The following is a 12277-nucleotide window of genomic DNA, read 5'->3' on the forward strand; positions in this document are numbered from 1 at the left end:
TAAAAAAAAACTCTTAGATTACAATTTCTAATTAGTTGGTTAGCAGTAGCACAGACCTGAGGACTTTATGCTGGACTGCCCGGAAAGCGACCACCGTACACAAAGTATTAAAACGCGCCATAGTGGCCCACGTATGTATGTTGCGTTTCGGGATCAGTCTGTGTATATCCGGTTCCAACAGGCCGGCATTATTGTGTCGACTGTCGAGGGGTAATCTCTCGTCAGTCGACTTTCTATTGGACTTCAATACACTTACCATAAGGTGCAGTAGAGTTACAGTGCCGTATCAAAAAGAGGTTACTCTCTGAGAAGGAACTTAAAAACCTTTCAAGTACAACACGTGCCAAATAGACACGTGTTCCACTGAATAATTACCATCACTGTTAATCTATCATAACGTCGCAGTTATGGCGCCACTAGAGTTATGAGATGAAACTTTAATGCCGTAAACTATTTACATATTTTATTTTGGATGGTAATGATTTAGTTCAAGATATTTTTATAGGATTTAAGGAAAGTATGGTTTATTCGATTAGTTGAGGAAGAAATTTGAAAACAAAGTTGGTATAATTTCGGAGTATATTAAGGAATTTTTAACATAACGATGGAAATGATAATCCGCGAATTAGTAAAAAACAAACACACACACTCACGCCTTTTATCCCCGAAGGTGTAGGCAGAGGCGCCACTGGTAGACCTCCACATTCCGCTGTGTGTATTTCGTCCCATGATAGGCGAAGATATCAGGCACAAACTCCAGACTCCAGGCTAAAACTGAATAGAAAAACCAATACCACTTTGCCCGACCGGGATTGAACCTTACACTTCAGCACTGCAGTATCGTAATATAACAAAGCCATCGACGTAAAAATAAACTTCTAAGCGCTGTACCTATATTATATACTTTCCCACAACTGGGCATGGGCCTACACACACTCGAAATTCCTATAGAGATAGACTTCACACACACTCAAAATTCCTATAGAGAGTTTCTTAGGTATACAGGTTTCCTCACGATGTTTTCCTTCATCGTTAAAGCAAGCGATAATTTACGAAGAATACATATATAAGTTTAGAAAAGGCAGAGGTGCATGCCTTTAGGTTTTGAACCTGCGGACATTCGTCTCGGCAGTCCGTTCCACACTCAAGTAGACTATCGCCGCATTTATGTATAGATATTTTCTATATGAAGAATCACCAAACCCACTACCAAAGATATCACTTACGGTAATTCGTTTGTCCCAAAACGTCGTGACGATCTGTTAATGTTGCTTCCATTCGGAGAGATAAACTTTGGGATAAATAGATGTTTAACGGCGTGCTGATGGACACATAGGTATATTGCAAGTTACAAGTTAAAAATCGTGAGGAAGGCATAGCTAACAACTCTACATTTTCGAAGATCGTTTTTAGAATCTATTGACGAAATCATATTTAAAAGACCATATTTTACATACTAATTATAGTCTATACGTACTGATGTACAGGGTCATTTTCAGATAAAGTTACTAAATGAAACCACATACTTATATCGTTGGAAATAACACTTTACAATAACTTACTTGAGCCGCAGATGTAAAAATAAAAAAAGTGTAAGTTTCGAACAAAATAAATATTAATAAAAAGTAATTTTAATTTTACGCGCCCTAATGCCACTACTAATACTCTGAGAAAATTCGTCGCAGTATCTACATCACACTTTCAGTCAGAAATACACCCACGCACACGCCGTATTCGCATTAAACTACATTTGATAAAAAAATCAGAAAACTAAAACCAGGATTTTCGGTGAAAATATTTGTTTTTAATGGATGATTTTTGGCACAATATCAGTAAAGGTGAAGACGAGCATGTAGTATAATTTAGTATGTCAAAATGACCCTGTATAGAGCTGATGAGTTTGAACGCGCCGATCTCAGAGACTGCTTTTGAATTTTTTTTTAGGAAGCCACATTACTCCTGAGTGCTTGTGGTACTTTTTATCCCGTAAAAACTTTTTCACACGATCGGAGCCGCAGGCAAAGGTGTAATATATATATATTTATTTATACGCTCGAATAAAATTATGCAAAGGGCGTTACAAGGTAGACTATGCTTAATTTGTGTATATTTTCCTTATCACCAAATAGAATAATTATTACTTTTGATAAATTACAAATACAGTTTAAAATAATTGCATGTTTTCTGGCACTAATCAATTATAACATTAATGAATTTCGTGGCCGACGACAATGTAAAATGACGCATATTTCAGAAGGCTTATGTCAAACAGTGGACAGAGATATAGGCTGATGATGATGGTGATCGTGTACAGTATAAAAATCTGAGTAATCTAAATTATGTCTACTTGTACAATATATAAGTCATAGACTATTAGTAAGATCTATTTATAACGAAAATTCTATCACTAATAACATAATCTAAGTCAATGCTAGGACTAAAAAGTATACCCTAAGCGATTAATAATAAGGTTTACAGGATATTGCGTCGATACGAAAGCCATGAAGAACCATCAGGCACTTAAATCTCAGAACGCATCGCATTAAGGTACAATTTGAAATGAAAAAAAAACTGAAGCGTTCATTCTTCATACCATGATGAATTCGATATACATTTGCTAAATGAAGCATAGCGTTTACGAACTATAGCTTTTCTTGCCAACCTTTCTTATTTTGTTATCGCCAAGTTAAATTTGCTCTTCAATTTGTATTATTTCACTGTATTATGGACCTTATTGTGATGCGATATCGAATTTAGTTTTCAGTTTCTTTAATATGTTTATAGTAAATTTATTATTGTCAAGTGGAATCAGAATTGTCTATTGATGCGAGTTGGGTGTTGGTTATATGATTTATGGTTTTATTCCGATCGCTACTAACTTTTATTATGATTTAACAGTTCATGGATTATGTTTAAGGCAATAACCCTTTTAGTTATTTTAGATTAACTTTTTGTTTATGCTCTCGTGTCTTTAACTATGGAGGTATTATTGTTGGTAAGGGTTTTTTAAATTCTATTATTTTGTGTTCAATTTGTATATGAGTTCTTCTGTAGAAAGTAATCACAGCTAGGTTATAATGTTGAATAGAACGTGTTAGTCTCAGCATACTAAAACAATTTTATTTTAGACACTTTTAACTACATTGAAATTATTTGGCATAATTTTATATTATTTTAATAAATACTTACCATTTCCACTGCGAAAAAAACTGCATGTAATATGACTTACCTGTAACCAAAAAAATATCAAATTAAAACCAGCATAACATTTATTCATTTAATGTAACTTATATCATGGGCTGTATACTAATATGTAATATATTTTATTTCGATTATGTCGGTGCATCGATACTTCATGCACGTTATCGATTTGATTTCGCTTAGTTGTACCAGCAGTTGGCTTTACTTAAAATTTGATAGAAATATAGTCCCGCGCAAATTAAGTTACACAATCTTGGTGGTGTCGGCCACGTCTATGAAACACTAACTTTTTATTGTTTTGAATGACGAGACGAATTTGCCATTCGCCTGATGGTAAGCGATACAGCCGATAAACAATAGAAACACCATCCAACACCTTGAATTACAAAGTTTTATTTGGTATTGCACTGCGCTTGCCATTCTAAGACATGAGATGTTAAGTTTCTTTATGTCCAGTAGTTACACTGGCTACAATTTCTTTCAAACCGGGAAACAACAGTTACTACACACTACTACTTAGCGGTGGAAAAAGACATTGTGGTGGTACCTACCCAGGCGCACTCTTACATATGAGACACCTACCACCAGTAAACCTGTATTTAAAGGGACCTAGGTGAGGCTTTTCACGTGAACGAAGCCACTAGCACCACCTAGTAAATAAATAATATTACAAACAAATCGCCGTAAACATAACCGCAAAATACTATAAAAATGGCGTCTTCCCAGTGGTCCAACAGGAAAATGCCGCCATTGTATTATTTCTCGGAATATTTTTTGATCAAAGCGCTTTGTTGCAGATTTCTTGATAAAGGACTGATTCCAGGATATATTAAAAAACAGATATTAGTTCGGTCAAAGTAGTATTGTACATTATGTTATGTGTACAATAAAATAATATTAATAGGAAATTATTCTGTGTAATTAGCATCGAATTGGTTAAAAAACTAAGGACTTTTAATATTATGAGCAAAACTGGGAGCGAGATTATCACTATCTCTTTCTCACACATGGAGCGTTATGGCCGGTGACATTCAGTGACGTCACAGTTTGCCATTACCATTATTTAACAGTGACTCCTTTCACCTCATAGTTCTTTAATTTATTTTATATTGCCTGCAATTTGAAAATTTACTTTCTGTTAGATTATGGATGACAAACATTTTATATAAATGTATTTAAGAAATATATTCAACTACCCTATGGTAGTAACTTCATATTTTCCGACCGATATAAATAATTAATCTGAGAAATAAAGCATGAATGAATATCAAGACAAAGCACCGAAGAGACGTACCATCGTAAAACAACAAAATAAGCAAGGATTTATAGTCCCGGATCTTGAAGACTGGTTTTTGATTGCATCCCAAAATTTCAACCTCAGAAAAGATTTAATGTTTACAAACATTTTAAACTTCGTAAACTTAAAAAAGACCAGTAGCCAATAATATGTAAAATAAATCTGGTTATGCATTGATGGTAGCGTATTTGTTTGTGATTCAGGGTTCCGGATTTGATTCTGTGTGTGTTTCGGAGCAGAATATTTTTGGTCAATACGGCAATAGGCTCGGCGTTTAACACTATATATTATAATTATTATATTCTCATATATTTACGCCTCTGTCTAAATAGCAGGACAAAGGTAATATATGCTCACAATATTTGTGAAGTATTATTATTAATTAATTTAGTAAGTATTATACAATGTCATATTATATTTTATTTCACAAGAAAATTTTAAATACCCAATAAATAAAAAAAAATGTTAAACAAAAGTTAGGCTTTAAAAATAAAGCGACGCTAGCGAAAGTGTCGCCCTCTATCTTTCATGTTGCGTGCAATATAGTTGTCTAAATTACTCTAACACTTATAATGTAATAATAGGTATTACAATTTTAATTGAACGTAACAATCATGATTATGTTCAACTGTGAATAAATAATGTAGTCAAAAATGAAGTCGCTAAAGTAATCCACAAATTAATTCATTACACATTTTATAGTTACAACCACAGTTCATAGATGGCGCTTACAACAATTTACAACTCTCCCGTGGGAATTTTCCTAATACACAATTAAATGTGAACTTAAAACATTTGTACATTGTTAATTGTCCATAAAACAAGACAATTTCATAATAGTTCATTTTCTCAGGCAATGATGCGTTAAAAGTCGTAACAGCTTCATAAAAGAGAGTAGTTTATGTCATAATATTGTTAAACAAGACATTTTGTAATGTGGTTTTAGACATTAGCTGTTTTAATTGTTCTTTATGTTCTATGAGTTTACAACTACAATGTAAGTGGTTGCTGTGAGATGTTGATATAGTCAGTTGTTTGTTAATAAATTGTTAACATTAATAAAATTATTTAGGCAGGCCGACATGAGTGCCATTTTTTAGTCATTTGGCTTATCATCTTGTTTATACTATAAATTATAGGATAATCTAAATAAGTAATCTATGTTATAATTCCGATTAAGACTTAGAAACTCCTTAAGTTACGCAAATGATTTCTTACTTCCAAAACCTCCAATCTACCTTTGTTATTGATGATTGTAGCATCCAAATTAAGAATTTAGCTTTCGAACAAAAGTAATCATGATTAATAACTGAAATCAAAAGAGAATTGTTACCTACTAACGTAAAACAGTGTTTTATAACTTGTTTCTATAAAATATAAATAACAATTAGATCCAAACATATAAGTTTTGAAATTTAAGATCTTTAGCTATAATTAATTGACGCGCCTATAAAATCCGATACACGCTTGCGTATAATTACAAAAAAAAAAAAACATTAAAATGCTATAAAGTTGTTCTCGTGACGTACGAATCGATATAAGGTTTAAAATATGAAACTTTGTGTTTCATCTATGGGCACTATAATTATTAGTTTGTTGTGTGAAGAAAAAAGAATAAACTACGAATAATATTAATTTTAATCCTTTAGGGCTACTTGTGTTAGATTTTAAAATTAGAACGTGCGTGATCAAAGGGTAGTCACGTTCCGTTATTTGATCACAGATGGCGTTAGTAGTAATTTACAACAGACTGCTCTTACTAATAAAACAAAAGAACGTAAATGCCTACTTTACTCAATTACTTACGTGCTTTATAATTAAACTTAACGAAATTTACAACTTAGTAAGTGGTTTTAATAGTAACATAAGTAACTTAATTTATAACTAAATTTAATTCTACATTGTATCATATTTACTAATACTTTTATTCAATGCATGTATATTTGCAATAATCCAATACAGAAGCAGCTATGATTTCACCGGCTTTGTTGCAAAACAGTGATAAATTCTTAAATCTCAGAAACAATAAAAAATAGGAAAGTGTCGGATCAGAAAAGCCAACAAAAAAAATTAAGAGGCTCTCCACGTATTTGTTTATTTAAGCCTGTTGAGACTTGTTGAGACTTGTATATCCAACCACTATTGTATTATAATAGAAGTCACGTGTTTCATTTGATGTAGTATTATAAAATATTATGAAACGAAAAATTATCAAGACATTAAAAAAACTTCTTTATCCTGTAGTTTGTGTTAATTGGAAATATGGTAGCATACGTTTGCGATAGGCTTTTGAATTGAGAGGTTGCGTGTTTGATTCCCGTATCTAGGCTATCATTCATCCTAATGTACAACTCTGTGGAGTAAGTACTGCGTATATCAGCCCTGTATATATATAGTCCCACTGCTGGGCATGGCCTCCTCTACTACTGAGAGGGTTTAGGCCTTAGTCCACCACGCTAACCTAGTGCGGATTGCCAGACTTCACATACCTTCTATATATAGAGAACTTTTCAGGTTTACATGGAGACTTTCTCACGATGTTTTCATTCACGGTTAAAGCAAGCGATAATTCACAAAGAACACACACATTATTTAAAAAAAGTCAGAGGTGTCTTTGGGGTTTGAACCTGCGGACATTCGTCTCGGCAGTCCGTTCCACTCCCAACTAAGCTGTCACCGCTAAAGTACTGCGTAATTCAAGACCAAGATATGAGTCTTGAAACTTTACGTATGTAAATATTTACTTACGATATTGCGTGTGAATTGTGATTTGTTAAAAGTAAACTTGCAAAATATGAAATGATTTACTTTAGCCGTTGAATGCTTTTAGAGTTAATGTTTACTGTCAGCACTTTGGCTTTCTGGTAAAGAACATCGTGTATGAATTACAATAATATTCACAAGGATTCGATTCCCGGATGACGTTTTTAATTTTTTTTTTCAGTCACGACAAAGTAACCTAATGGTAATCGGAGTGGTCCAGATGATTATCCCTTGCCAGTTACCACAATGAGGGTGCCGGACTCATTTTGTTTTTACTTTATCAAATATTTATGTTAGCGACACGACGACTTCGCGGCCGCCGTGACACTGAGGCCCGTCGACGACGCTGCCTAAGGAGCGACGTTACGGGACGGCGGACGCAGCGGACTGAAGCCCGCGCGCCGCACGCTCAGCGAGCGACCCGTCAACGCCGCATCCAGAGGAGCAACGTCGCGGGACGGCGGTCGCCGCGCGACTGAGGCGCGCACTGCACGCGCTCGACGAGGGACCCGGCGCCGGCGCATCGTGGAACGACGCCCCGCCCACCAGAACCCTACGGCCAATCAGAGCGACGGACGCGCCAACGAGGGAAAAACGGCGGGCCAATGGCCGAAAAGTGCGTAGGAGGCACACCCGTGCGTTATAGTGCCTCCTAAACTAGTATGTAAGTCGGGCGATTGTATGCGTAGTTTGTAGTTCGAGGCAGAATAAGAAAATTGGTACGAGATAAGCAGATTCGAAATAAACCAGTGAACAAATCCGTGGAAGTTTTAATACAGTCCCCAACATTTCCTGGTCCTTCGAGTGCCGGATTTGTTTGTGGTTGACTCGCGTTCGCGAATAGTAGGAAGGCAAACCGAACGTGCCTAGCGTACGCGTGTTACCGTCGCGAATCTTTGTGCACAGCGATATTGTGCGCAGCGCGAATCTCGTGCCCGGGGCACTGAGCGAAAGTGCAGTGATTGTGCATAACGTGACTGGAGTGAGTGAGCTCTGTGAAGTGTAGTGTGAGCCTAGTTTGTCTTTATCGCACGCTCTGCGATACGGTTACGTCCAACACCGCTGTCTACCGAACGCGATGGTGGTGACGAGAAGCCAGGCGACGCAGCCGACGTAGAGGAACAGAGGCGATCCCGTGAACGGCAAGAGTCTGACCGCCGTCGGGAGGAAAGACAAATAAGTCTAGAGAGACTAAGGCGCATATCACAAGAGCCGCCTGCCTCACCTCAGACCGAGCAAGCCACGTCAGTGGGAATAATGTGTACGCCTTCGACGTCTACGGCGCGCATTATGTCGGAAACGGTGACAAAGGTGACGGCAAAGGATCAGCCACGTGTAAGATCGCCCGCACAGTCCGTTCGATCTACCGCCAGCGTAACAACAAGGTTGCGTTTGGCCGAACTGGAGGCTGCAGAAAAGATGGCAGCTATCAAGAGAAAAGAGCTCGAATTGGAGGCCGAGCTTGTAAAGAAGAAACTCGCTTTGGACGTGTCCGCCATTCAAGACGACGCAGAAAGCGTGCAAGGCGAACAACCCGAAGTAGATGTCAATGAATGGCTAAGGAAGAATCCACTTAGCTCTCGAGGAGAGACCGGTGAGTCAAGGGAGGAGCCGAGAACGCTGCGCTTCGACCTACCACGAGCGAGATCACCGACGCCTCCGAGAGCCCCGAGCGACATGGAGAAATTGGCAGTCGCACTCGAAAGAATGGCGAGACCTCGGGTGAGACAAGTAGATTTACCAACATTTTCCGGCGCAGTGAACGAGTGGCTTCCTTTAAAGCCGCCATGCAAGACACTACGAAATTGTACAACGTGTCTGCCGCTGAGAACATTCAGCGACTAAGAAGCGCGCTGAAAGGAGAGGCGCGTGATGTCGTGGCCGCACTTTTGCATACGGCCACAGACCCGAGCACTATTATGAAGACATTGGAACAGTGCTTCGGACGGCCAGAAGTGATTATTGATCGTGCCTTGGACGAGTTAAGAAAGACGTCCAAGCCCGGCTCAACGGCGACGGAACTCAACAACTTCGCGATCAAGATTCAAAATGTTATATGTGTGTTGCGGAGTATGGATCGCCGTGAGTACCTCTATAATCCACTTTTGACTCGTGAAGTGTTAGAAAAGTTGAGCCCGCACATACGATCACGATGGTGTGATTACGCCTATGAAAATGAAGGAACGGCTGACCCAGAGATCGTCGTATTGTCTCGCTTCCTTATGCGAGAAGCGGACAGAGCGTTGAAATATACGTACGCTCCGTCTGCGGGAACGAGCAGCGCGGCGAAAAGAGAACTCAGACCGGCCATCGCGATCAAGAGAAAGGCGAGCAACGTATACACACTTGAACAAGAAGAAAAACAAGAGTGTCCGGCATGCAGCGAGGCGCATGTGTTAACGCAGTGCCCTAAGTACAAAGCACTTAGCGTCGAACAGCGATGGAACCTGATCAAAGAAAAGAAGCTGTGTTTTAAGTGTGCGAACAGTACTCATCGGCGCATAACATGCAAAGCCAAGCTGTGCGGTGTGGAACAGTGTCGTCGTCCGCATCACTCATCGCTGCATCAAGCGGAAAAGAAACCGGAAAACACAGAGGTACGTGACAAGGAACAAGTATTGTCAGTGACGCCGAAAACGAACGTCGGCGCACGCACCGTGCTTCTGAAGATGTGCCCGGTCGTAGTCGCCGGTCCACGGGGGGAGGTGAGAACGCACGCTCTCCTCGACGAAGGTGCCACGGTGACATTGATGGATGAAGATCTCGCCGAGAAGATAGGTGCAGACGGCCCTACACAAGCACTGCACCTAAGCGGCGTTAACATGGCTCAAAAGGAAAAAGCCAGCAAGTTGGTGACGGTGCGAATTAGAGGTGTGACAGAAGACGAGCCACACTCAATACGAGCAAGAACAATAAAGCACCTGAAACTGCACCAACAGACCATTCCGGCAGTGCTTATGAAGTTGAAGCATTTAAGGGACCTGCCGGAAGAATTGTGCTATGAACGAGCGCGCCCAGGCATCTTATTGGGCGCGGATCATTGGGAGCACATTGTGTCGCGAGAACTGCGAGTTGGCGGCCGCAACGAACCGGCTGCATCAAGGACGCTACTCGGCTGGGTGGTGCACGGTACGTTACCACGTAGCGTCATAACAAAGAAAGAAAACGTGCTTCATATATACGAGCGGGAGCACGACGGACTGCATAACCTCGTGGAAGATCACTTCAAAATAGAAGCGCTCGGCGTCACACCAGAACCGAGAGTGAGTGACGCAGATCGACGAGCCATCGCCACATTGAAGACGTCTATAAGGAAGATAGACTGCGGGTACGAAGTCGGCTTGCCGTGGCGACAAGACAACACCGCCATGCCGCCGAGCTACAACGCGGCACTTCGACGCCTGCGACAAATCGAGCACAAGATGGACGCCTCGCCTGAATTTGCCCGCGAATATACTGCACAGGTGAATAACCTTATAGAAAAAGGATACGCAGTGAGGTGCGACGGGTCAGAATCATCGAGCCCCGTCTGTTGGTACCTCCCTCACTTCGCGGTGCAGAACCCGAACAAGCCTGGCAAGCAGAGGTTGGTGTTCGACGCAGCGGCGACAAGTCACGGGGTGAGTCTGAACGACCACTTACTGGAAGGCCCTGACATGTTGATGTCTCTGCCCGGAATAATGTTTCGGTTCCGGGAGAGCGCTGTAGCAGTCACAGCGGACATACAAGAAATGTTCCTGCGAATCAAGATCCGTGCCGAAGATCAGTCAGCGCAGCAATTTCTGTGGCGCGGTAACGACCGAACCAACCCGCCGCAGCGATTTAAGATGACCAGCATGATCTTCGGTGCAGCGAGTTCACCATTCATGGCGCACTTCGTAAGGAATCACAACGCCAACGTGCATGCGCAGCTGTATCCCAGAGCAGCGGAGGCCATCACCAAATATCACTATATGGACGACTTGGTGGCCAGCTACGATACACCCGGAGAAGCGCACGAAGCCATAGAGGAAATGAAGACGGTGCACGCGGCGGCGGGATTCACTCTGCGCGGTTGGAACTCGAACGACGAGAGTGTGCTTCGCGACGTGCCCCAGAGTTGCGCTCGAATCAGCCCACGCAACTGGGGAGAACATCAACACAGCAAGATATTGGGACTGCGGTGGGACCCGGAGCGAGACGAGCTGGGATTCAACACAGCAATGAGCCGAGTCCCGAAAGAAGTAAAACGCAAGTGCGCACGCCCACCAAGAGAGAAGCCCTCAGTACAGTCATGTCGATCTACGATCCACTGGGACTTCTCAGCGTGTACACCATTCGCGCCAAGATCATCCTTCAGAACTTATGGCGCTTAAAGATGTCGGGACGAACGGGTGCCAGAGGAAGACGGCAAGCTGTTCGCGACGTGGTTGTCGCAACTGTCGGCGATCGGCCAGTTGCGCATTCCCCGACATTATGGACCGACGAGCCACGAGCGACGCATCGAGCTCCACGTTATGTGCGACGCCAGCGAGCAGGCCTACGCAGCGGTGGCGTATTGGCGGATGGTCGGCCAAGAGAACGTTACTCTCTTTGGTGGCCGCCAAGGCGAAGGTGGCACCGCGACGGACGCAAACGATACCCCGCCTCGAGCTGCAAGCGGCGGTAATCGGGGCGCGCCTCGCTGACGCAGTGAAGAAGGAGCATCGCATCGTGGCGGAGAGAACTATATATTGGACTGACTCCACAACAGTCATCCACTGGATCCGGAACGACGAGCGACGGTACACACCCTTCGTCGCGCATCGTCTGCGGGAGATCGCCGAGCTCACCGACAAAAGTGAGTGGCGATGGCTACCCACGACGCACAACGTCGCCGATGAAGCCACTCGACTTCGGAGCGACGCCGTGAGTGAAGACAGCCGGTGGTTCCGGGGACCTGATTTCCTCCTCGAGCCCGAACAATCATGGCCCACGAGAGACGGAAGTCAGGACGACGAAGCAGAGGTCCTGCACATCACAGAGAGCCGGAAAAGG

The 12277-nt window shown here is 41.8% G+C and overlaps 1 protein-coding gene across 1 annotated transcript; it reads left to right on the forward strand.

The window, feature by feature from the left end:
* The first annotated feature begins 9180 nt into the window (after positions 1-9180).
* On the forward strand, positions 9181-11616 carry LOC119193786. The gene has a single exon (XM_037447507.1). It carries the CDS (start codon positions 9181-9183, stop codon positions 11614-11616), a length of 2436 nt encoding a protein of 811 aa, XP_037303404.1.
* The last annotated feature ends 661 nt before the right edge of the window (positions 11617-12277 follow it).

Source organism: Manduca sexta, chromosome 6, assembly GCF_014839805.1.
Source record: "Manduca sexta isolate Smith_Timp_Sample1 chromosome 6, JHU_Msex_v1.0, whole genome shotgun sequence".
Lineage (NCBI taxonomy): Eukaryota > Metazoa > Arthropoda > Insecta > Lepidoptera > Sphingidae > Manduca > Manduca sexta.

Bases quoted from the DNA above. Each gene is read 5' to 3' on its own strand.
- LOC119193786 (XM_037447507.1), top strand. From the start codon at position 9,181: ATGAAGACATTGGAACAGTGCTTCGGACGGCCAGAAGTGATTATTGAT.